General features: G+C 37.6%; 1 protein-coding gene across 1 annotated transcript in view; it reads right to left on the reverse strand.

Moving 5' to 3' along the window:
* The window catches only part of NUP107 (nucleoporin 107), a 264058-nt gene that overhangs the window by 201296 nt on the left and 37192 nt on the right, over window positions 1-25570 (reverse strand). The window contains exons 8-9 of the mRNA XM_053716825.1: window positions 22503-22551; window positions 18724-18795 (exon numbers count right to left, since the gene is read on the reverse strand). Of these exons, the coding sequence (XP_053572800.1) occupies window positions 18724-18795; window positions 22503-22551 (121 nt within the window). The remainder of the gene's footprint in view (window positions 1-18723; window positions 18796-22502; window positions 22552-25570) is intronic.

Here is a 25570-nt window from a genome sequence, read left to right on the forward strand (position 1 = left end):
AACTACAGTTAAACACTAAAAAACTCTAAGCCATCTCCGTGGAGATGTTGCCTGTACAACGGCAAAGAGAATGACTGGGGTAGGCGGAGCCTAGGAGGGATCATGTGACCAGCTTTGCTGGGCTCTTTGCCATTTCCTGTTGGGGAAGAGAATATCCCACAAGTAAGGATGACGCCGTGGACCGGACACACCTATGTTGGAGAAAGAATTGTCAAAGGATCTGTGGGAAAAGGTAGTTGAACTGTATAAAACAGGAAATGGATATAAAAAGATATCCAAGGAATTGAGAATGCAAATCAGCAGTGTTCAAATTCTAATCAAGAAGTGGAAAATCAGGGGTTCTGTTGAAACCAAACCACGGTCAGGTAGACCAACTAAAATTTCAGCCAGGAAAATTGTCCGGGATGCAAAGACAAACCCACAAATAACTTCAGGTTTAAATACAGGATTCTCTGAAAACATGTGGTGTGGCTGTTTCAAGATGCACAATAAGGAGGCACTTGAAGAAAGATGGGCTGCATGGTCGAGTCGCCACAAGAAAGATATTACTACGCAAATGCCACAAAGTATCCCGCTTACAATACGCCAAACAGCACAGAGACAAGCCTCAAACCTTTTGGCACAAAGTCATTTGGAGTGATGAGACCAAAATTGAGCTTTTTTGGCCACAACCATAAACGCTACATTTGGAGAGGAGTCAACAAGGCCTATGATGAAAGGTACACCATTCCTACTGTGAAACATGGAGGTGGATCGCTGATGTTTTGGGGATGTGTGAGCTACAAAGGCACAGGAAATTTGGTCAGAATTGATGGCAAGAAGAATGCAGTATGTTATCAAACATGGCAGTTGTGGCTGACATTTTAGTTGGTCTACCTGACTGTTTGGTTTCAACAGAACCCCTCATTTTCCACTTCTTGATTAGAGTTTGAACACTGCTGATTTGCATTCTCAATTCTTTGGATATCTTTTTATATCCCTTTCCTGTTTTATACAGTTCAACTACCTTTTCCCGCAGATCCTTTGACAATTCTTTTGCTTTCCCCATGACTCAGAATCCAGAAACGTCAGTGCAGCACTGGGTTAAAGATGCAAGGGTCTGTCAGGAGTCCAGAAACTCATTGACCTTTTATACATACACACTCATTACAAGCAAACAGATCACAGTTGAGGATGGTTACCTTTAATAGCCATTCAAACCCCTTTGTGTCAACTTGTGTGCATGTTATCAGGCCAAAATCACCAGGGTATGTAAACTTTTGATCAGGGTCATTTGGGTAGTTTCTGTTGTCATTATGATTAATGATTTAAAAAGAGTAAACACAGTTAATAAATGGATTCAGACAAACACTAACCATGAGTGAAATGAAAAAGTGTTATCATTCATATTCTCAGAAAAATGGCCAAGGAATCATACATTTTGCCAACTATATATATATATATATATATATATATATATATATATATATATATATATATATATATATATATATATATATATATATATATATATTCCCAGATGACTTAGAAATTTGATTTTTTTACCTTTAAAGGGACACTATACCCAAACATTTTCTTTCATAATTAAGGTAGAGAATATCATTTTAAACAACATTCCAATTTACTTCTATTACCTAATTTGCTTTATTCTTTAGATATACTTTAATGAAGAAATAGCAATGTACACAGTGAACCAATCACAGGAGGCATCTATGTGCAGCTACCAATCATATCTAGATATGCTTTTCAGCAAAGAATATCAAGAGAATGAAGCAAAATAGATAATAGAAGTAAATTAGAAAGTTGTTTATAATTGAATGCTCTTTCTATATCATGAAAGAAAAAATTTGGGTTTCATGTCCCTTTATTATTAAAGTGGACTAGCAACTTTTTCCCTTGGGCTTGATAGAGATAACATAATTTATGTAAGAACTTACCTGATAAATTCATTTCTTTCATATTAACAAGAGTCCATGAGCTAGTGACGTATGGGATATACATTCCTACCAGGAGGGGCAAAGTTTCCCAAACCTTAAAATGCCTATAAATACACCCCTCACCACACCCACAAATCAGTTTAACGAATAGCCAAGAAGTGGGGTGATAAGAAAAAGTGCGAAGCATATAAAATAAGGAATTGGAATAATTGTGCTTTATACAAAAAAATCATAACCACCACAAAAAAGGGTGGGCCTCATGGACTCTTGTTAATATGAAAGAAATGAATTTATCAGGTAAGTTCTTACATAAATTATGTTTTCTTTCATGTAATTAACAAGAGTCCATGAGCTAGTGACGTATGGGATAATGACTACCCAAGATGTGGATCTTTCCACACAAGAGTCACTAGAGAGGGAGGGATAAAATAAAGACAGCCAATTCCTGCTGAAAATAATCCACACCCAAAATAAAGTTTAACAAAAAACATAAGCAGAAGATTCAAACTGAAACCGCTGCCTGAAGAACTTTTCTACCAAAAACTGCTTCAGAAGAAGAAAATACATCAAAATGGTAGAATTTAGTAAAAGTATGCAAAGAAGACCAAGTTGCTGCTTTGCAGATCTGGTCAACCGAAGCTTCATTCCTAAACGCCCAGGAAGTAGATACTGACCTAGTAGAATGAGCTGTAATTCTTTGAGGCGGAGTTTTACCCGACTCAACATAGGCAAGATGAATTAAAGATTTCAACCAAGATGCCAAAGAAATGGCAGAAGCTTTCTGGCCTTTCCTAGAACCGGAAAAGATAACAAATAGACTAGAAGTCTTACGGAAAGATTTCGTAGCTTCAACATAATATTTCAAAGCTCTAACAACATCCAAAGAATGCAATGATTTCTCCTTAGAATTCTTAGGATTAGGACATAATGAAGGAACCACAATTTCTCTACTAATGTTGTTGGAATTCACAACTTAGGTAAAAATTCAAAAGAAGTTCGCAACACCGCCTTATCCTGATGAAAAATCAGAAAAGGAGACTCACATGAAAGAGCAGATAATTCAGAAACTCTTCTAGCAGAAGAGATAGCCAAAAGGAACAAAACTTTCCAAGAAAGTAATTTAATGTCCAATGAATGCATAGGTTCAAACGGAGGAGCTTGAAGAGCTCCCAGAACCAAATTCAAACTCCAAGGAGGAGAAATTGACTTAATGACAGGTTTTATACGAACCAAAGCTTGTACAAAACAATGAATATCAGGAAGAATAGCAATCTTTCTGTGAAAAAGAACAGAAAGAGCAGAGATTTGTCCTTTCAAAGAACTTGCGGACAAACCCTTATCCAAACCATCCTGAAGAAATTGTAAAATTCTCGGTATTCTAAAAGAATGCCAAGAAAAATGATGAGAAAGACACCAAGAAATATAAGTCTTCCAGACTCTATAATATATCTCTCGAGATACAGATTTACGAGCCTGTAACATAGTATTAATCACGGAGTCAGAGAAACCTCTATGACCAAGAATCAAGCGTTCAATCTCCATACCTTTAAATTTAAGGATTTCAGATCCGGATGGAAAAAAGGACCTTGTGACAGAAGGTCTGGTCTTAACGGAAGAGTCCATGGCTGGCAAGATGCCATCCGGACAAGATCCGCATACCAAAACCTGTGAGGCCATGCCGGAGCTATTAGCAGAACAAACGAGCATTCCCTCAGAATCTTGGAGATTACTCTTGGAAGAAGAACTAGAGGCGGAAAGATATAGGCAGGATGATACTTCCAAGGAAGTGATAATGCATCCACTGCCTCCGCCTGAGGATCCCGGGATCTGGACAGATACCTGGGAAGTTTCTTGTTTAGATGAGAGGCCATCAGATCTATCTCTGGGAGCCCCCACAATTGAACAATCTGAAGAAATACCTCTGGGTGAAGAGACCATTCGCCCGGATGCAACGTTTGGCGACTGAGATAATCCGCTTCCCAATTGTCTACACCTGGGATATGAACCGCAGAGATTAGACAGGAGCTGGATTCCGCCCAAACCAAAATTCGAGATACTTCTTTCATAGCCAGAGGACTGTGAGTCCCTCCTTGATGATTGATGTATGCCACAGTTGTGACATTGTCTGTCTGAAAACAAATGAACGATTCTCTCTTCAGAAGAGGCCAAAACTGAAGAGCTCTGAAAATTGCACGGAGTTCCAAAATATTGATCGGTAATCTCACCTCCTGAGATTCCCAAACTCCTTGTGCCGTCAGAGATCCCCACACAGCTCCCCAACCTGTGAGACTTGCATCTGTTGAAATTACAGTCCAGGTCGGAAGAACAAAAGAAGCCCCCTGAATTAAACGATGGTGATCTGTCCACCACGTTAGAGAGTGTCGAACAATCGGTTTTAAAGATATTAATTGAGATATCTTCGTGTAATCCCTGCACCATTGGTTCAGCATACAGAGCTGAAGAGGTCGCATGTGAAAACGAGCAAAGGGGATCGCGTCCGATGCAGCAGTCATAAGACCTAGAATTTCCATGCATAAGGCTACCGAAGGGAATGATTGTGACTGAAGGTTTCGACAAGCTGTAATCAATTTTAGACGTCTCTTGTCTGTTAAAGACAGAGTCATGGACACTGAATCTATCTGGAAACCCAGAAAGGTTACCCTTGTTTGAGGAATCAAAGAACTTTTTAGTAAATTGATCCTCCAACCATGATCTTGAAGAAACAACACAAGTCGATTCGTATGAGACTCTGCTAAATGTAAAGACGGAGCAAGTACCAAGATATCGTCCAAATAAGGAAATACCACAATACCCTGTTCTCTGATTACAGACAGAAGGGCACCGAGAATCTTTGTGAAAATTCTTGGAGCTGTAGCAAGGCCAAACGGTAGAGCCACAAATTGGTAATGCTTGTCTAGAAAAGAGAATCTCAGGAACTGATAATGATCTGGATGAATCGGAATATGCAGATATGCATCCTGTAAATCTATTGTGGACATATAATTCCCTTGCTGAACAAAAGGCAATATAGTCCTTACAGTTACCATCTTGAACGTTGGTATCCTTACATAGCGATTCAATAATTTTAGATCCAGAACTGGTCTGAAGGAATTCTCCTTCTTTGGTACAATGAAGAGATTTGAATAAAACCCCATCCCCTGTTCCGGAACTGGAACTGGCATAATTACTCCAGCCAACTCTAGATCTGAAACACAATTCAGAAATGCTTGAGCTTTCACTGGATTTACTGGGACATGGGAAAGAAAAAATCTCTTTGCAGGAGGTCTCATCTTGAAACCAATTCTGTACCCTTCTGAAACAATGTTCTGAATCCAAAGATTGTGAACAGAATTGATCCAAATTTCTTTGAAAAAACGTAACCTGCCCCCTACCAGCGGAACTGGAATGAGGGCCGTACCTTCATGTGAACTTAGAAGCAGGCTTTGCCTTTCTAGCAGGCTTGGATTTATTCCAGACTGGAGATGGTTTCCAAACTGAAACTGCTCCTGAGGACGAAGGATCAGGCTTTTGTTCTTTGTTGAAACGAAAGGATCGAAAACGATTGTTAGCCCTGTTTTTACCTTTAGACTTTTTATCCTGTGGTAAAAAAGTTCCTTTCCCACCAGTAACAGTTGAAATAATAGAATCCAACTGAGAACCAAATAATTTGTTTCCCTGGAAAGAAATGGAAAGTAGAGTTGATTTAGAAGCCATATCAGCATTCCAAGTCTTAAGCCATAAAGCTCTTCTGGCTAAGATAGCCAGAGACATAAATCTAACATCAACTCTAATAATATCAAAAATGGCATCACAGATGAAATTATTAGCATGCTGGAGAAGAATAATAATATCATGAGAATCACGATTTGTTACTTGTTGCGCTAGAGTTTCCAACCAAAAAGTTGAAGCTGCAGCAACATCAGCCAATGATATAGCAGGTCTAAGAAGATTACCTGAACATAGATAAGCTTTTCTTAGAAAAGATTCAATTTTTCTATCTAAAGGATCCTTAAACGAGGTACCATCTGATGTAGGAATGGTAGTACGTTTAGCAAGGGTAGAAATAGCCCCATCAACTTTAGGGATTTTGTCCCAAAATTCTAACCTGTCAGGCGGAACAGGATATAATTGCTTAAAACGTTTAGAAGGAGTAAATGAATTACCCAATCTATCCCATTCCTTAGCAATTACTGCAGAAATAGCATTAGGAACAGGAAAGACTTCTGGAATAACCGCAGGAGCTTTAAAAACCTTATCTAAACGTATAGAATTAGTATCAAGAGGACTAGAATCCTCTATTTCTAAAGCAATTAGTACTTCTGTTGTATCATACTTTTCATTACAAGTTAACTTATTGCAAATTCAGTGTATCAAATGGAGGCCAATTCATCGTATCAAATGGAGGTCACAGGTGTCTCCTTGGAAGGATGTGTTGCTGTTGGGTAAAGATAATGAAAAACTGATATTGATCACCAACTCTTTGATGTGGAAACATCCTGGGTGAATGGACTCCCTGGAGGAAGATTGATCATCAACAACCCTTTTTAAGTGACCAATAAATGGCAATACACAAAGACATACAGATGGGAGATACACATTTGGAATGGGAATTTACAACTCCTTTGATGTACTATGGACTATAAACAAATTTGTGAACAACCATAAACAGACTCCATCAGGAAGTTTGGTGAAAACAGCTGCTTACATGGCTTGGGGGGAAGAGATGTATGAATGGGATAGAATGAATTTATACAGTATAAAAAGGGCTCATTTTTACACAGATTCACTCACTCATTTGCATACACACATACATAGACACTCACACACACAGAGACTTACACAGAAACCCTGTACCTTTTCACTTTATGGCTATGCTATCAACTTGCAGACAGCTATATCTATGAACTCCATATTATTTGTATTTTTGTATTTCTTTTTACCTAATTACATTGTATTTTATTTGTATTAATCTTGTATTGGCTGTTAAAAATAAACCAATTTTGCTTCAAGAATCAGCCTTGTCTCAATACAAAGACAATTGCAAATAACAGCTGAAGGCACACAAAGTCAGCAGATTCTACATTTGGCACCCCAGATGGGACGTGGATAAATCGCAAAAATCCACGTTATACCACTACTAAATCTGCTAAACTGAAGTATTGGAGCCTAAAGAAGTTTTCGTGGGTAAAGGAAATTCTCAAGTACTTAAGAATCATCTCCTGAGTGTGCAACTATCACGCTGGTTCGTGAGTGCTGCCAGATCCTGAGGTTTTTCTCCAGAGACAGCTGAGATCCTGTGAAATACATTATCGGTGAGCAGACGTGCATATCCGATGAGTATATGTTTAATTATTATTCTGCAAGTTCAAAATTTTTTGTTGTTGTTGTTTTCAAGTGCTGTGAATAGTTATTGAGCTGTTTAGTTGTTCAGTAGTTGCCGGCAGAGTAGGGCTGATCACCCTTGGTGACTGAAGTACCCCTAAGATCCAAAGGGAAAAACCAGACATCTCTGAGAGGTAATTAGTTGTGTATTGCTTCAATAGGAGATCCCTCTTGGCCCGGATCTAAGATCCAGATAGGATTAGTTTGAGGGGATACGGTCAGTCATAGGAAGGAGATAATTTCACTTATAAATTTGTTGAGTCTTAGTTTGTCTTTGGCTTTTTGTTTTATTTGGTGTGTGACTCCTTGGAAAAGATTGGTAGCTTAGCTGATATCAAGTCTTTTGTTGCTGTACAATAACAGTTTAATATACTTGTTGCATTTTGTGAATTGTGCTATATAGGAAGCATGGATATTGTTGAAAGGTACATTAAGAAGTATGCCTCTGCCACATACAAAACATGTGCAGATGATCCTTTAACTCATCAGTTTAAGGATGTTTTTGTTCAGTGTGATCAGCAAAATAATAAATCCAAGCATAGATTTTTGTCTAAAAAATCAGAAAAAGAGAAGCTTAGCAATGTTTTATCTATGTTGCTTAGAATGAAAGAGATTGCTGAGAAAAAGGAGTTTGAATGGTACACAGAGAGAGTGCAGCTTAGAGAGCAATTGGATAAACTTGAGCAGTCTATAACTGTTGCATCTGCCTCTGTCATGGAAAATGAATGTCAATGTGATGTGCTGAGTGAGGAAGTTGACAGGCTGACTGAATTCAATAGTGAACTGGAAGAAAGACTTGAAGAATGTGAGGAGAGGTGTATATTGAGAGAGCAACTAGTAAGCTCTATGGAAGAAAAAGAAATGCAGAGAGAACATGTTGTTGCATCACTTAAGGCAGAACTGTTAGAGTCTAAATCACAGCTTTTACATAAGGAACAATGTATTTTGTCTCTGAAAGCACAGGGGATACAAGATAAATGCAACCATTACAGTAGTAGTCTAGCACATGTGTGTCCTTTAGAAGTAAATGGTGCTGACAATCAAACTATAGATTTAGATGAACAGACCTCTAGCAACCCTGACAGTCCTTTGTTAACTTTAAACCAAATTCCCCCTATTCTAACTCCTCAAACAATAGGTAGCAGACAACGAATAGAATTCAGACACAAGACCCCTCAATCACTAACTAATCTGAATAGTGTTACTAACCCTGTGTCCCTCACAATACAAGACCGTACTAATCTGTGCCAAATTTTGGGTAAATTTGATACAAATGCATCACCAATAAGTTTATCTAATAAATTGGAGGCTGTAATCACACAGTACAATTTGGGAAATAAAGATGCATGTGCTTTACTTAGAGCGTGGTTGCCTTACCAGCTAGCCGCACAATTAAAAGCACCAGTGGGCACACACAGAGGTATAACAGCTGATTCAAACACAAACTGGGGAAATGTAGCTGAGAGAATAAAAGAATTGCAGCGCATCATGGGTGGTCGTGATGCTAGAGGTGCTAATGCATTAGAAAATTCTAGGTTAAAGAGAGGTGATGACCCAGTTTTGTTCTGTAATGATTATTTGTCACTATATAGAGCAACTTATAATTGCCCAAACATGTCTCATGATGACACAGATTTCTTATATTCAATGGCCAATAAATGTACTGCTGTAGATTATTCCATAAAAGTAGCTCTCAGAAATGCTAATTCATACCAGACATTTATAAATATACTTAAAGATTGGATTCAAGATACAAAAGATGACAAAACACACAGTAAAATTTCTGAGATTGTGAAAAATGAGGGTAAACCAAAATTTAATGGCAAATGTTATAAATGTGGGAATACAGGCCATATCATGAGAGATTGTAGATTACAAAAAAGATATAGTGATAACAAAAAAAACTCATACAGGCCAGAACACAAAAAAACAGAACACAATAATCAGAAACAAGAGAGAAGGGAGTTCCCTGATTCAAACCCATATGGCCCATTAATTAAAGAACTTGAGAAAATGAAAACAAAAATTGCAACACAACCTGAGGAGTATGAAACCCCTCTTCCAACCAACCCTTATAGAAAACAATAGGGATGTCAGGCCCCTGTCATGTCCCTAGTATGTCATCTGCAAAGGGATAAAGGTGGCAGGCCTAGTATCCAAGGTACGGTAGGGGGCCATCGTACACAAATTCTTGTAGATACTGGTGCAGCTGTTACACTAACTGACATTAAATTGACTACTGACCCTGACAGTGACCAAATATTCCTGAAAGGTTTTGGGGGGCAACTTGTACCATCAAAACACTCAGTGCCCGTAACAGTTAAAATAGGAGACCTATTGTTGAAACACAGCTTGTGGCTTTCCCCTACACATGAGGGAACAATTATAGGATCAGATTTGATGAGAGCACATGGTTTGGTTGTAGATCTGTGTAACTGGATTTTGTGGAAGGGATCTAGGTATAAAGGAAATGTACACATAATTACTGACAATTATGGCATAGCATCAGTTAAAATTCCTGATGCTCTTGATCCTCCTTCTTTGTTACAAACTGATGACAGTATTTTAGCTGATATCTTGTTGCAGCATGGGGATGTGTGGGCTGTGTCAAAATCAGAATGTGGCAGAGTTTCTAACATGATGGTAAAGGTAGAGGGTCCTGACCCCCCTCCACAAAAACAATACAAATTTCCCACTGAAGCTATACCACATATTGAGAAAACAATTGAAAACTTATTGTCACAAAATGTCATTAGAGAATGCCAGTCCTCTAATAATTCCCCATTGTGGCCAGTAAAAAAACCTAATGGTACATGGCGTCCCACAATTGATTTCAGAGCACTAAATAAATACACACCCCCAGTTACAAATGTTGTAGCAAAAATGCCTGATATGATGACATCACTAAAACCTACAAGTACAGTGTATAGTGTCCTAGATATTTCAAATGGATTTTTTGCCATTCCTGTACATCCAGACAGTCAATATAAATTTGCTTTCACATTCCAGAAAAAAACATTTACATTTTGTTCGCTCCCTCAAGGCTTTCATTCAAGTCCAACATATTTTCATAAATGTATGGCAGATATTCTTTCCCCTTTCTCTGAGCCAGACTGTCTTATCCAGTATGTGGATGATGTACTGCTTCAAACAGACACCAAGGAACAGCACTACACTCTACTGAGTGAATTGCTTGCATTAATACAAAATTCAGGCTTAAAATTAAATCCTGCTAAAGCTCAATTAATGAAAGACACAGTATCCTTTTTGGGTGTAATAGTCTCAAAGGGAGGGAGGACCCCTGATCCACACAAATGTGAGACTATTAGGAAATTACCACGACCAAATACAAAGACAGCACTGAGACAGTTTTTGGGAATGGCAGGCTTTTGTAGAGATTTCATAGAGGGTTTTGCAGAAAAGGCTCGCCCCTTGTATGACTTGTTAAAAGGTGAAAAAGGAGAAGCAGATCCTTTAGATTGGAATGAGTTACATGAACATGCATTCAATAAATTGAAAGTAGATCTGACACAAGCACCTGCTTTAAGTAATCCAGATTCCTGCTTACCATTTGCTTTACAAGTGCATGCATCATCTGTAGCAATTACGGCTGTGTTGCTACAACAGCGAAATGGAAAATGGGTACCAATTGGATATTTCTCAAGAGTACTTAGTCCAGTGGAGAAAGGATTTGATGACTGTGTTAGAAATTTGCTGTCAGTACATTGGGCAATCCTTGCAACAGAACATGTAGTGGGATTCTCTAACATAATTCTTCAGACACCACACACTCCTATTAAAATGCTTTTGGACCGTACACTAAGTGGAGTATCTTCACAGAGAGTAGCCAGATGGCTAGTGGACCTGACTTCCAGAAATATCACAGTGACACATAGCTCATCATACTGTATTCCACAGTTATTGCAATATGAAGGGGAGACACATGATTGTGGGGAAACACATAGAGCTCAAACACAAGAGATTTTTAGATTAACAGCACAAACTGATGATTTAAAAATTTGGGTGGATGGATCTAGGTACTGGGAAAGTGGGCGTTTCTATACAGGTTATGCTTTGTGGTGTCCCCAAACAAATGAGAAAATCCTGATAAAATGTCCTAGAGGTTTCTCAGCCCAGAGGGCAGAATTGGAAGCAGTCAGGGATGCTATTGTTCACTTCAGTGCAGGCCCCATCACAATTTATTCTGACAGTGCATATGTGACAAGGTCTCTTACTGAATACATGTCTCTATGGCACACAAGAGGATTTACTGATGCTTCAGGTAAAACCCTCACACATAGTTCAGTATTCAAAGACATTTGGGACAGAGCAAGTAGAGAACCGCAGAGGGTTGCAATAATTAAAGTAAAAGCACATCAGAAAGGAAATGATGAGAATACACTAGGAAATAACATGGTAGATTCTATGGCTAAAGAGGCTGCACTGGTGGGAGTTAAGTGGACTTCCTATTACCCTGAGGGAGAGCAGGCATGGGAGGAGCATGACTTAGCTGACAAAGATGAAAAAGAATGTTTAGTTACTGAATGCTTACCTGTGCTCAGAGCACAAGACCCTTGTTTAGCAGCAGAACAGGACAAAGATGCTAGGTTATTTAGCATAAAACAACAGATTGAAGGGCAGGTAACAGATACACCACAGTCATATGTATTACAAGATGGTTTGTTAATGAGAATAACACCAGAAGGTCTTAAATTTGCAGTGCCTAGCCAACATCAGAAAGATATAACCAAAGAGAATCACAGGTTAACAGGACATATGGGTACAGAAGGGACTTTGAAATACATTCAGACAAAATATTGGTGGGAGGAAATGAAAAATACTGTCAGTCAGGTAGTACAGGAATGCCTTATCTGTGCACAATTAAATCCCAGGCCTAAAGGTCAAAAGCCAGTTTTGTCCAGAGTACCTGTAGCTGATGGTCCATGGAATAACCTACAAATAGATTTTGTGGGGCCACTGCCTAGCACCCCAGGAGGATACAGATATTTACTTATGGTTGTAGATGTATTTTCTAAATGGGTAGAGGCTCTTCCTCTAAGGAAAGATTCAGCTTCAGCTACAGCTAAAGCTCTATGGGAACAAGTGTTCTCAAGGTGGGGATTTCCAAAAGTTTTAGAGTCAGATAGAGGGACACACTTCACTGGAAAAATAATGAAAGCACTCTGTGATATGCTAGGCGTAGAGCAAAGATTCCATGTCCCCTATCACCCCCAGTCATCGGGTATGGTTGAAAGAATGAACAGAACTCTAAAAGAGAGGCTAAAAAAGATGGTTCTTCAGTCAGGGAAACATTGGATCATCCACCTACCTGCTATACTGATGGCTATTAGGGGATCAACAGCTACAGCTACACAGCTTACCCCTTATCAGCTAATGACAGGTAGGACAATGAATCTCAGCCACCCTGCAGATCCAAAAATCAGTACCCCTTTGAAAGAATCAGCTGAAAAAGATAAGTTTCTAAAACAATTACAGGATCAGGTACAAAAATATTTACAGTTTGCAGCTTGTAATATGGCACCAAGAGAAAAAGAACAAGCAGGAAAACCCCCAATCAGCTTAAAAGTGGGAGATAAGGTAATGGTAAAGAATTTTGTACCAAAGTCTCCATGGGATTCAAATTGGGAGGGTCCCTTTTTAGTCACAATAACCCTTAGTGACCAAGTAGTCAAGGTTAAGCGTATCATTGACTCAGGAAGTAATAAGTGCTTGAAAAAGAGAGGGTTGGAAAAATGGGTGCATGTTGATCAATGCAAAAGATATAATGGATAAGACCTGATTCTGCTCTTGATTTTTTTTTCTTTCCAGGATCCATTATGGAGCGACAAAGACATAAAAACACCTGGAACCTGGATAAATGGACTCCAAATTTAATCATCCCTCTGATTGGAGCGTGTATAATTATCTTCCATGTTTATGGACCAAATAACAATGACAATCATAGTTATATAACAAATAACACCGGTAATATGATAGAAAATCAAGGTGTAGCAAGGAAAAGAACAGTGAGGTATATACATGAAATAGATGAACCACCACTGGGACATGAATTGGGATATTCAGTTACACATGGGTTGGAAATATATTTTTCATTTGGCAGGTTTCAACCAAATTCTACAAGAGGATTGCTGAAATTAACACATGGTACACAGATTGTACGATCTGATGATCTTCAACCTTATTTTGATCTTGTGATATATGTAAATTCTACAGGGTACTGGTTAGATGAGAAATCTATGTTACCAGATAAAAATATACCAAAGGGGAAACACAATGGGGTTTTTAATAGCAATTTAAAGGATGGTAAATTTGTGATTGAATGTGCTGTCCATTGGAAGGATCCCATTGATCCCATGAGAAGCCCAAGGCATATTTCAATCACACACAGTGAATTAGTAGGCACAACAACAGATGTTAAAGTTAAGTATGAACGAGGGAGATATGTAAAAAACAATCATGTATACAAAGGTGTTAAGGGGTCAATAGTTAGACCATATTCATCTTACAGAGAGGCACTAGGACTTTGGAAATGTGAAATTCCAGAGTTGTCAATAGAAGTAGGGGATATGCTAATATTAGATGCCTCACCAGATCATGTAGAATATTGTAAAGATGAACACTCAAATAGTTCTCATGAATCCCAACACCTAGAGAAAGGACAACCCTTTCAGGTTAATTTAGACTCTTCCCAGATACTTGCCAAAAATGTTCAATATAATTTTGTAACTTGGCATTTTAATCTATCCCAGTGGTTAGTTAAAACATACTACCCTCAATGTACAGAATACACACAAAACCATATAATTGCATTGAACAATTGGCTTATTCCAAAAGAAAAACGTAATCATCTAAGTAGGGGATATGATTCACTTAAACAAAACCACATTAGAGGGAAAAGGGACATATTTAACACAATACTGGGTGGAATGGGAACAGGAATGGGTGTTGTTAATGGTATTGATATAGAGGTGTTAAGAAACAAACTTTCATCCATAGCCTCTGCTAGTAAAGAAGGGTTAGACATACAAAGGAAAATAAATCATATTCTGAATAATATGCAGGAAGGGCATGTAAATACTCAGGTTGATGTAACTAAGAATTTGATAGATCATTTTAAAGAATCAGTGGAAACAGAATTTATGTTAGGCAAGAATGTATCATGGGCCTTAGCATGTACCCAAGGACAAACAGAACTATCCACCAACCTAAAATTAATAGTACAATCTTTCTATAATGGTTTATACCCTTTTGAATTATTATCCCAAGCCCGTGCAGCCTTACCAATATTTTTGCATTTTACACACTCACAATGGTGGACAAATGCCTGGATTGGCTGTATAAATCATGATTTTGACAGATGTTATGCCTCTTCCTTAATACCTTTTTCACGTGAAACATTAACATCGGTATATAAAGTATTATCTATTGGTATTCTAAGTGGAGAATCAACATTATTACACCCAAGATTAGATTACCCCTATGTGATCAGAGAAAATGGGAGATGGCAACAGGTGGATATTTCTCTTTGTCAACGGAAAAATCATGATATTTTATGTACACAGGGACAATATAGATTTGTAGAGGAAAATTGCTGGAACAATGCCTCAGTTTGTATCCTAGATGGGGAAACAATCTCTAAAAAGAGAGCACCAATATATTACATGGGACATAAGAGGGTATGTTTTTTTGCACTAAATGATACAGCTGTGTCTCTAGTCACAGATAATGAGTGTATCATTGATACCTATGTATCTAGAGGTGCTTGGTGTACTTTAGGAAATATAACTGAAATTAGAACCCCGTTATGGAAATATATTGTTCCTACAATTACTAACTTTAGTTTGGATTTCACCTATCAGAGCCCTGTGAACATAAAAGCCTTAAATTTAGGTATGGGTAAGCAACTGCATGACTGGCTAGTTAAATTTGATAAAGACAAATACTTGCTAGAGAAACTAAAGCAAGATGAGAAAAAAGCTACAATCATTATTCACCATGATCAGAATGAACTAAAAAGGGTAACACACATTTTAGAGAAGGATGCTGAGATATCTTGGTGGGAAAGTTTATTAGGTTATTCTGCTACAGATACAAGTGTATATAACTATTTGTTACATCCAGTTGTTGTAATAAGCATTGTTGCTGTCATGCTAGTACTGGTACAGGGGTGTATGTGCTGTCTAACCAGACGTCTATACAAAAAGATTAGTGTTCTTTCCATGAAAGTTGAGGCCCAAATTGGGATAAAAATTGCCTCTTCTACATTGTATCATACACAAGTGTGTGGAAATTGCAACCGAGAAGGCCATTCCACAAATCACTGCATAATCCCTAAACGTGACATTAATCAAATCATCTAGCCAGCAGTGATATAAAACTGAGCTCTAACCTTTAGAATGTTGTACTGTATATGTATAAGTGTGAATGGGAGTGATTGTATCCCAGGCCTAACCCTAAGCACGGAGGAAAGTCCAAACGAAGATACAAGTGTGGTCATCTTGTTGACCAAATGGAGGATTGTTGTATCATACTTTTCATTACAAGTTAACTTATTGCAAATTCAGTGTATCAAATGGAGGCCAATTCATCGTATCAAATGGAGGTCACAGGTGTCTCCTTGGAAGGATGTGTTGCTGTTGGGTAAAGATAATGAAAAACTGATATTGATCACCAACTCTTTGATGTGGAAACATCCTGGGTGAATGGACTCCCTGGAGGAAGATTGATCATCAACAACCCTTTTTAAGTGACCAATAAATGGCAATACACAAAGACATACAGATGGGAGATACACATTTGGAATGGGAATTTACAACTCCTTTGATGTACTATGGACTATAAACAAATTTGTGAACAACCATAAACAGACTCCATCAGGAAGTTTGGTGAAAACAGCTGCTTACATGGCTTGGGGGGAAGAGATGTATGAATGGGATAGAATGAATTTATACAGTATAAAAAGGGCTCATTTTTACACAGATTCACTCACTCATTTGCATACACACATACATAGACACTCACACACACAGAGACTTACACAGAAACCCTGTACCTTTTCACTTTATGGCTATGCTATCAACTTGCAGACAGCTATATCTATGAACTCCATATTATTTGTATTTTTGTATTTCTTTTTACCTAATTACATTGTATTTTATTTGTATTAATCTTGTATTGGCTGTTAAAAATAAACCAATTTTGCTTCAAGAATCAGCCTTGTCTCAATACAAAGACAATTGCAAATAACAGCTGAAGGCACACAAAGTCAGCAGATTCTACAACTTCTTTAAGTAAAGAGCGAATAAATTCCATCTTAAATAAATATGAAGATTTATCAGCATCAATCTCTGAGACAGAATCCTCTGAACCAGAAGAGTCCAAAGAATCAGAATGATGGTGTTCATTTAAAAATTCATCTGTAGAAAGAGAAGATTTAAAAGACTTTTTACGTTTACTAGAAGGAGAAATAACAGACAAAGCCTTCTTTATGGATTCAGAAACAAAATCTCTTATGTTATCAGGAACATTCTGCACCTTAGATGTTGAGGGAACTGCAACAGGCAATGGTACATCACTAAAGGAAATATTATCTGCATTAACAAGTTTGTCATGACATTTAATACAAACAACAGCTGGAGGAATAGCTACCAAAAGTTTACAGCAGATACACTTAGCTTTGGTAGATCCAGCAGGCAGAGGTTTTCCTGTAGTATCTTCTGGCTCAGATGCAACGTGAGACATCTTGCAATATGTAAGAGAAAAAACAACATATAAAGCAAAATAGATCAAATTCCTTATAAGACAGTTTCAGGAATGGGAAAAAAATGCCAAACATCAAGCTTCTAGCAACCAGAAGCAAATGAAAAATGAGACTGAAATAATGTGGAGACAAAAGCGACGCCCATATTTTTTGGCGCCAAAAAAGACGCCCACATTATTTGGCGCCTAAATGCTTTTTGCGCCAAAAATGACGCAACATCCGGAACGCCGACATTTTTGGCGCAAAATAACGTCAAAAAATGACGCAACTTCCGGCGACACGTATGACGCCGGAAACGGAAATGAATTTTTGCGCCAAAAAAGTCCGCGCCAAAAATGACGCAATAAAATGAAGCATTTTCAGCCCCCGCGAGCCTAACAGCCCACAGGGAAAAAGTCAAATTTTTGAGGTAAGAAAAAATATGATAATTAAAGCATAATCCCAAATATGAAACTGACTGTCTGGAAATAAGGAAAGTTGAACATTCTGAGTCAAGGCAAATAAATGTTTGAATACATATATTTAGAACTTTATAAATAAAGTGCCCAACCATAGCTTAGAGTGTCACAGAAAATAAGACTTACTTACCCCAGGACACTCATCTACATGTTTGTAGAAAGCCAAACCAGTACTGAAACGAGAATCAGTAGAGGAAATGGTAAATATAAGAGTATATCGTCGATCTGAAAAGGGAGGTAAGAGATGAATCTCTACGACCGATAACAGAGAACCTTATGAAATAGACCCCGTAGAAGGAGATCACTGCATTCAATAGGCAATACTCTCCTCACATCCCTCTGACATTCACTGCACGCTGAGAGGAAAACCGGGCTCCAACTTGCTGCGGAGCGCATATCAACGTAGAATCTAGCACAAACTTACTTCACCACCTCCCTTGGAGGCAAAGTTTGTAAAACTGATTTGTGGGTGTGGTGAGGGGTGTATTTATAGGCATTTTAAGGTTTGGGAAACTTTGCCCCTCCTGGTAGGAATGTATATCCCATACGTCACTAGCTCATGGACTCTTGTTAATTACATGAAAGAAATATATATATATATATATATATATATATATATATATATATATATATATATATATATATATATATATATATATATATATATATATATATATATATATATATATATATATCTATATCAAGCCCAAGGGAAAAAAAATTATATATAATTTTTTTTATTTTTCTTCCAAAGGGCACTCCTTTGTCTTCATATAAAACTTAACATTTATTGGAACTATTATCTTTGGAACTTTATATATTAATCCACTCTCCTATCATTTCCAATCTTGACTAATTCAACTCCCTCCTCTCTCTGGTCTCCCTAGCTGCCATCTATTTCCTTATCTATAATGAATGCCCCTGCAAGGCTGAACTTCCTTACATGTCGCTGCGCATCTGCCACACCACTCTACCAATCCTTTTGCCGGATTCCTATAGACCTTTCTTATCTCAGTTTCTCACCTCTTTTGTCACCCCCCTGAAAAACAGTGCAACTCTTGGCATTTGATTCTTATAAATGCTACTCTAGCGCTTTAGAATCTGTTGGCGATCTACAAATAAATGAAATAATAAAAGCATCTCTTCAGAATGCAAAATTACTAACCTGACTCTGACGAACGAGAGCATCTCTTTGAAAGAGTTTTTCAACAATCATCTTCTCGCTAGCATTTGGAGCCTGGGAATAAAAGAAAATCAAAAAAGGTATAATTTTAACACAATAAATATATATTAATATTATATTTATATTATATATTTAGTTAGCGCTGCGGAATCTGTTGGCGCTCTACAAATACCTGATAATAATAATAATTTAGTTAGAGCCAGTAGAAGAGGAAAGAGGAAAGACACACACCATGACAACAACCTAAGTATGCTTTCTTTAAAAAATATTTCATGATTCAGATAGATCATATGATTTAAAAAAACTTTCCAACTAACTTCTATTATTAAATTTGCTTCATACGCTTGGTATCCATTGTTGAAGAAGCAGCAATGCACTGAAGGGAGCTAACAGAGCACATCAGGTGAGCCAATCACAAAAGCCATAAGTGTCCAACCACTAATCAGCAGCTAGCTCCCAGTAGTGCAAGTTTACCTAGGTATGCTTTCACCAATATGAATAGAACAAAGGAAATTAGATGAGTAAATTGGAATGTTGCTTAAAATTGCATTTTCTATCTATCTTAATCATGAAAATTTAATTTTGACTTTATTATCCATTTAAGTTAGTTTGAATTTCAAACAAGTAGATTTTTTTTCAGACAAATTTCAAAGTTACTTATATTTTCCTTCCCACTACATCATGTGACAGCCATTAGCCAATCACAAAATCTATATACGTATATTATGTGAATTCTTGCATGCACATGCTCTGTAGGATCTGGTGCCACAAAAAAGTGTGCATGTAAAAGATTGTATACATTTAGATAAAGGAAGTGAATTGGAAAATTGTTTAAAAATGTGTGCTTTATCTGAATCATGAAAGTTTAATTTTAGTGTTCCTTTAAGAAGGTATTTGCTGACGGGAACTAGTGCAAGGGCAGGGGGGGAGGAGGATTTATAACAAGTCATGAGACAGCAGCGTTTGTAAATCCCCCTGTCCGATCGGTCTGAGGTTAGGAAGCAGTGGTCTTAAAAACACTCATTGTTAATGTTGACTGTTCAAAAGATATTAAGCAAGTGATAAATTTGAAGCACCAAATAACCCCTGACATCTATCAAATGTATTATTTGTACAAGGAGAATGTATTTAGTTTCAAGTCATCTGTTGCTTACATCACAACTTCAGGTAAATCAGATCAAGGTTGAAAAACAGTATTTTGAAGTCATAGAATAACTTGTGTAGGGAACAGCTTTTCTGCACCACATTTATCATTATTTATATTTAAAGTTGAGGTTGGGAAAAACAAAAGTGGTCAAATGGTCAATGGTTTACACAAACAGAAAGTGGTGCCCGTGGACAAAGCTCTACAACACTGTTGTCTGCTGATCGGGCATAGAACACACAAAACTACAATCAAGGAAGGAGGTCCTACAGCAGCAGATAAGCCAGGGGGGGGGGATCAGATGAGAGGAGAATTCCCAAAATTGTTTAGAAACTGTAAAAGTAAGATTCGCAAAGACAGGCACATTTTTACGTTGGAACTCTCCAAGCAGATATCAACAAATGTAGGTGTTATCCCAGCTTATCTTGCAGAGTCCTAGATTAGCAGAGGCTGATACGGTAGTTGTGCAATTAGCCTGCAAGTTCAGAAAAAATCCAAGTAGCTTTTGAATATTTGTTCTATGAAACTGCATTGTACTGTGTTATCAGTAAACAGTCAATGTTACTTTAACAGGACCTAGAGGATTGCACCCCGAGGTGAGGGTGAGATCCGTCCTGCTCTGGCGCTCGCCCTTCTCTAAGTAGCACCAGAGAGCTACAGGGACCAGGCTACTCAACTAATAGTCCTATTTGCGGTAATTAAGCTCTGTAGTGAAGATCTTTCCCTCCCATACAAACACCAGACACAACTTAGCGCAGTAGAGAGTAGCACACTTTAATAGCCAAGACACAGGGTTTTTATACAGTAAAAGGTGTAAAGTGTAAACAAGCAAACACACATACTGCCCCCTGCTCTCCCCCTTGTGTCCAGATCCCGCCGGGAGATCAGCTTCCCCAGGCATGACAATTAGCCCCGCCCTTTTACATCCTGTAACTAATGGTGCAGCACCAGACTACCAGAAGGAGTATCCCAAGTGCTTGGAATTATTTAAATAGCTAGTTTAGACGCACATTCTGTGAACTTTTGGTCCATATCAGTCACATGGTTCGTGAGCAACAAGCCCTTTTGTGTTCACTGGGTGTTCACAAGATGGCATAGCCAGGAAAGATAGGGGTACTGCGGGTTTACCAAAATACTTGCAGGCAGCTAGAAAAATGCATTGAAAGGGGCCCTTTGTTGCTTTACATTATTAAAGGGTTAAAATAGGGTAGAAAGAAAAGAAATAAAGGGACGTGTGGCAATTAACCGTCTTTTAACCCCTGAGTGGCTGGGCTTTAAAAGAGACAACAGGCTTTGTGTCACAGTTAGTTACTTTGGCAGTTATTACAATTTTCTCTATACAGGTGTACATATATGGGAGTACAGAATCTAGATAGTAAATGACAGGATCAGCTTTAGGAATCTCATTTAAACGTTCAGGATGGATTGCTCAATCTGATTAATAGTCTTGTTGCTAGTGAAGGCATCTACAAAGGAGACCACTAGGCTTTTGATGCATTGTCAATCCTTTTTCATTGCAAAATGTTTTAAACTCGCACTGCTGTGTAACTGCTGCTAAATGATTGGTACACTGCCTAAGAATCTCTAGAGAGATGTGACTCCTGTATGTTCTTAAAGGGACAGGAAACCCCACATTTTTATTTCACGATTTGGATAGAACATACAATTTTAAACAACTTTCCAATTTACTTCTATTATCAAATATGCTTAATTATCTTGTTATCCTTTGCTGAAGAAACAGCATTGATTTAATGGTAGCTAGATGAACACATCTAGTCACCCAATCACAAGAGACAAATGTGTGCAGGCACCAATCAGCTGCTAACTCCCACTAGTGTGTATTCTTTTTCAACAAGAGAATGAAGTACATTTGAATATAGGAATTCATTTAAGTGTCTTTTGAATTTCCTATCCCTCAAAAGGTATGTGGCTTCACAGGTGGTAAACACAAATTGTGATTTGGAGCATTATTTCCATACAAACTGATAAATCTGGAAAAATCCTGTTGCATGGGCCGAAAATCAAAATTGGGATAGCATGGATTATTTGTGATGTTATTCTCAGTACTTTTATGAAGATATATAATACTTTTTTGCTAAATATGAAATCATACTCATTCATTTTGGCTTGATTTAAAAGAACCATTAAATACAGTAGAATTGATAATCAACAAATACATAATAAAAAGATGCAAAAGTGGAGTCTAATCTAAAGTTAGTTCCATTTTCCCTCCACCTTGCATCATGTGACAGGACTGATAAAAATTAATATACGTATATGTATATACTGTAGGAGCTGGAGCCTCTGAATGAGTGCATATAAAATATTATGCAAATTTTTATAATGGAAAGGAATTGGAAAGATGCTATCTGAATCATGAAAGTATAATTTGACTTTAGAGTCCATTTAAAGGCACAATGCAATCTACAAAGCTTGATTCCTTTGGGATATATAGTGTACAATGATGAAAGGGTCACTATATGACTATGACTACTATACACAATGTTAGAACTCTTTCAAAACCATAAAAAAAATATCACACAAATTCTATCAGTGCAAAAGCAAAATGAGGTTTAATGAGAGGCATGTTTACCACTATACTGCATTTTAAACTTACAACAATCTCAAACATATTTTCATCCTCAATGGCAGACTGGATCCGATCCCTGAAAGATATATAAAAGGTGCATATATTAAAAAAAATAGTTTTTAATTATGTAGCATGAGGCTGTATTTTCATGGCTGTAATATATATATTTATTATTATTAAATTAATTCTGTCAAACCACTCACAATGTCATGCTCTTCCAGATGTCTCTAAGATTCTTTTGGGTATATATTTTTTTATCTAGAAGATATTATAACATATACTTGGTTTTGTAGTTCTTAAAAATGTGAATTTGTTTCGGCAGAAATAACATGCCTCTTATTCAAAATGGTTATAAAATAAAAATACAAAATTGAAAAATAGACCTTAAAAGGGAACGTAAACCCAATGTTTTTCTGTTAAGATTCAGATAGAGCATACAAATTTACAAACAACTTATGGATTTAATTCTATTATCAAATGTGCTTAATTCTCTTGGAATCCTTTGTTGAGGTAGCAGCAATGCACTACTGGGAGCTAGGGGAAGACATTGGTAAACCAATAACAAGAGGCATATATGTGCAGCTTCCAATCAGCAGTTTGCTCCCAGTAGTGCATTGCTGCTCCTGAGCCTACCTACCTATGTATGCTTTTTTTAAAAAGGAGAGAACAAAGCAAATTAGATAATAGAAGTACATTGGAAAGTTATTTAAAATTGCATGGTCTATCTAAATCATGAAAGTTTAAATTTGTACTTTACTGTCCCTTTAATCCATTTGTTCCCCTGCAATTCTGTGTTCACAGAATCAACTCCTTACTAAGTTTCAATTAGCTCAAGAAATAGAAGACTGTTGGAAGTAGAATAGATAGGCACAAGGATTTAATTTATAAAATGTTTAACCAGAAGGTTAGTCCACAATTGAGGAGCTCTAAATGAAAACGCCAACCGACCAGCTTCCTTGTTGTAGCGGGGAATGGAAAGTAGAGTGGAGGAAGAGGTTCTTAAGTTATAGGGGGAGTGGGAAGCAGGGGTGAGCTCAGATAGTTTCTCCGAAAATTGGTTATAGACAAGGCAAGAGAGGTGAAGAAAGCGTCTACAGTCAAGCGAGAGCCAGTTTAGTTCTTTCAACATTTAATGACGAGTTTTGTAATCACATTGCAGGACAAATCGGCATAACAAGTTATACAGAGTTGTAAGTTTACGGAGATGGAACTGAGGCACAGACTCATACATAAAATTCCTGTAATCAATTGCTGGGATCAGCATTTGTTGTACAAGGTTTCCAAAACTCAAGATTTAGACAGGATTTATTTCTAAAAAGGCTCCAATTTTAGGGTACAATTTGGACAATAGTTTGTCAATATGAGGTCCAAACGGCAGGTTAGGATCAAGCCAAATACCAAGATATTTATAGAAATTGACAGGGGCCAGCCTACAGTTTAATAATGTAAAAAAGGGGGCGATTTATCAAAGGCTTTCGCCAGCCTTTAAGCCCCTACGGCTGCAGGTTCTCACAAGAGAACCTGCTTGCCGTATTTAACAAGCAGCGGTCATCAGACCACTGCTTTCCTAACCTTTCCCCACCTTTAAAGGGACACTGAACCCAAATTTTTTCTTTCGGGATTCAGATAGAGCTTGTGTGCAATGATAAATTCGCCCCGCCAGAGGCGCGCTGCGCGGACAGGGGAGTGTCCCTTTCCGCCTCAGCTTAATAAATCTTGCCTTAAGTGAGAGGAGCAAGGGGCAATCAGTAAAAATGAAAGTAAAACCTGTTATTGTTTTAGTTACGTAAAACTTTTTAAATTGTTGTTAAGGTAATGATCATTATTTTTTCCTTCCAATAAAGTTCAGCTGAAAAGTTTATCAAATGAACGATTAACCTATTAAACTGCAAACAGTTCACTCCCAACACGAAAAAAAAATATAAGAGTGAGAATTGGAGTCGTTACATACCATCATATTTACTGGCAGAACTGAGTTCTGGAAAACATACAAAGTATTTTAACTAACTCAGGAACAAGAAAAAAATTCTGATCTAAAATGATTATGGTAATAAAAGTATATACAGCACTGCTCTGATTTAAGATACAAATTCATATTACAGACTTGTTTCTTTAAATCTCAAAGAATGTCCAATTAGGGGAAAAACCAAAAATATTTTTAATTTTTTTTTTTATTATTATTATTTTAAACTCAGCCTCTTAAATTATACTAACATTTTAATTTGAATCCAAAAGTGACCTGGCTTATATCTATGACATTTACTTATTAACTGAAAATTAAAGGGGAATCACACAGTACAACTAAAAAAACTAAATTTATGCTTACCTGATAAATGTATTTCTCTTGTGGTGTATCCAGTCCACGGATCATCCATTACTTGTGGGATATTCTCCTTCCCAACAGGAAGCTGCAAGAGGATCACCCACACCAGAGCTGTCTTTATAGCTCCTCCCCTAACTGCCACCCTCAGTCATTCGACCGAAGACAAGCAAGAAAAAGGAGAAACTATAGGGTGCAGTGGTGACTGTAGTTTAAAAATAAAAAAACACCTGCCTTAAAATGACAGGGCGGGCCGTGGACTGGATACACCACAAGAGAAATAAATTTATCAGGTAAGCATAAATTTTGTTTTCTCTTGTAAGGTGTATCCAGTCCACGGATCATCCATTACTTGTGGGATACCAATACCAAAGCTATAGGACACGGATGAAGGGAGGGACAAGGCAGGCGCTTAAACGGAAGGCACCACTGCCTGTAAAACCTTTCTCCCAAATATAGCCTCCGAACAAGCAAAAGTATCAAATTTATAGAATTTTGAAAAAGTATGAAGCGAAGACCAAGTCGCCGCCTTACAAATCTGTTCAACAGAAGCCTCATTCTTAAAAGCCCATGTGGAAGCTACCGCTCTAGTAGGATGAGCTGTAATTCTTTCAGGAGGCTGCTGGCCAGAAGTCTCATAAGCTAAGCGGATTATACTCCTTAGCCAAAAAGAAAAAGAAGTTGCCGAAGCCTTTTGGCCTCTCCTCTGTCCAGAGTAGACAACAAACAATGCAGATGTTTGACGAAAATCTTTAGTAGCTTGTAAATAAAACTT

This window comes from Bombina bombina, chromosome 6 (assembly GCF_027579735.1).
Source record: "Bombina bombina isolate aBomBom1 chromosome 6, aBomBom1.pri, whole genome shotgun sequence".
In the NCBI taxonomy this organism is placed as follows: Eukaryota; Metazoa; Chordata; class Amphibia; order Anura; family Bombinatoridae; genus Bombina; species Bombina bombina.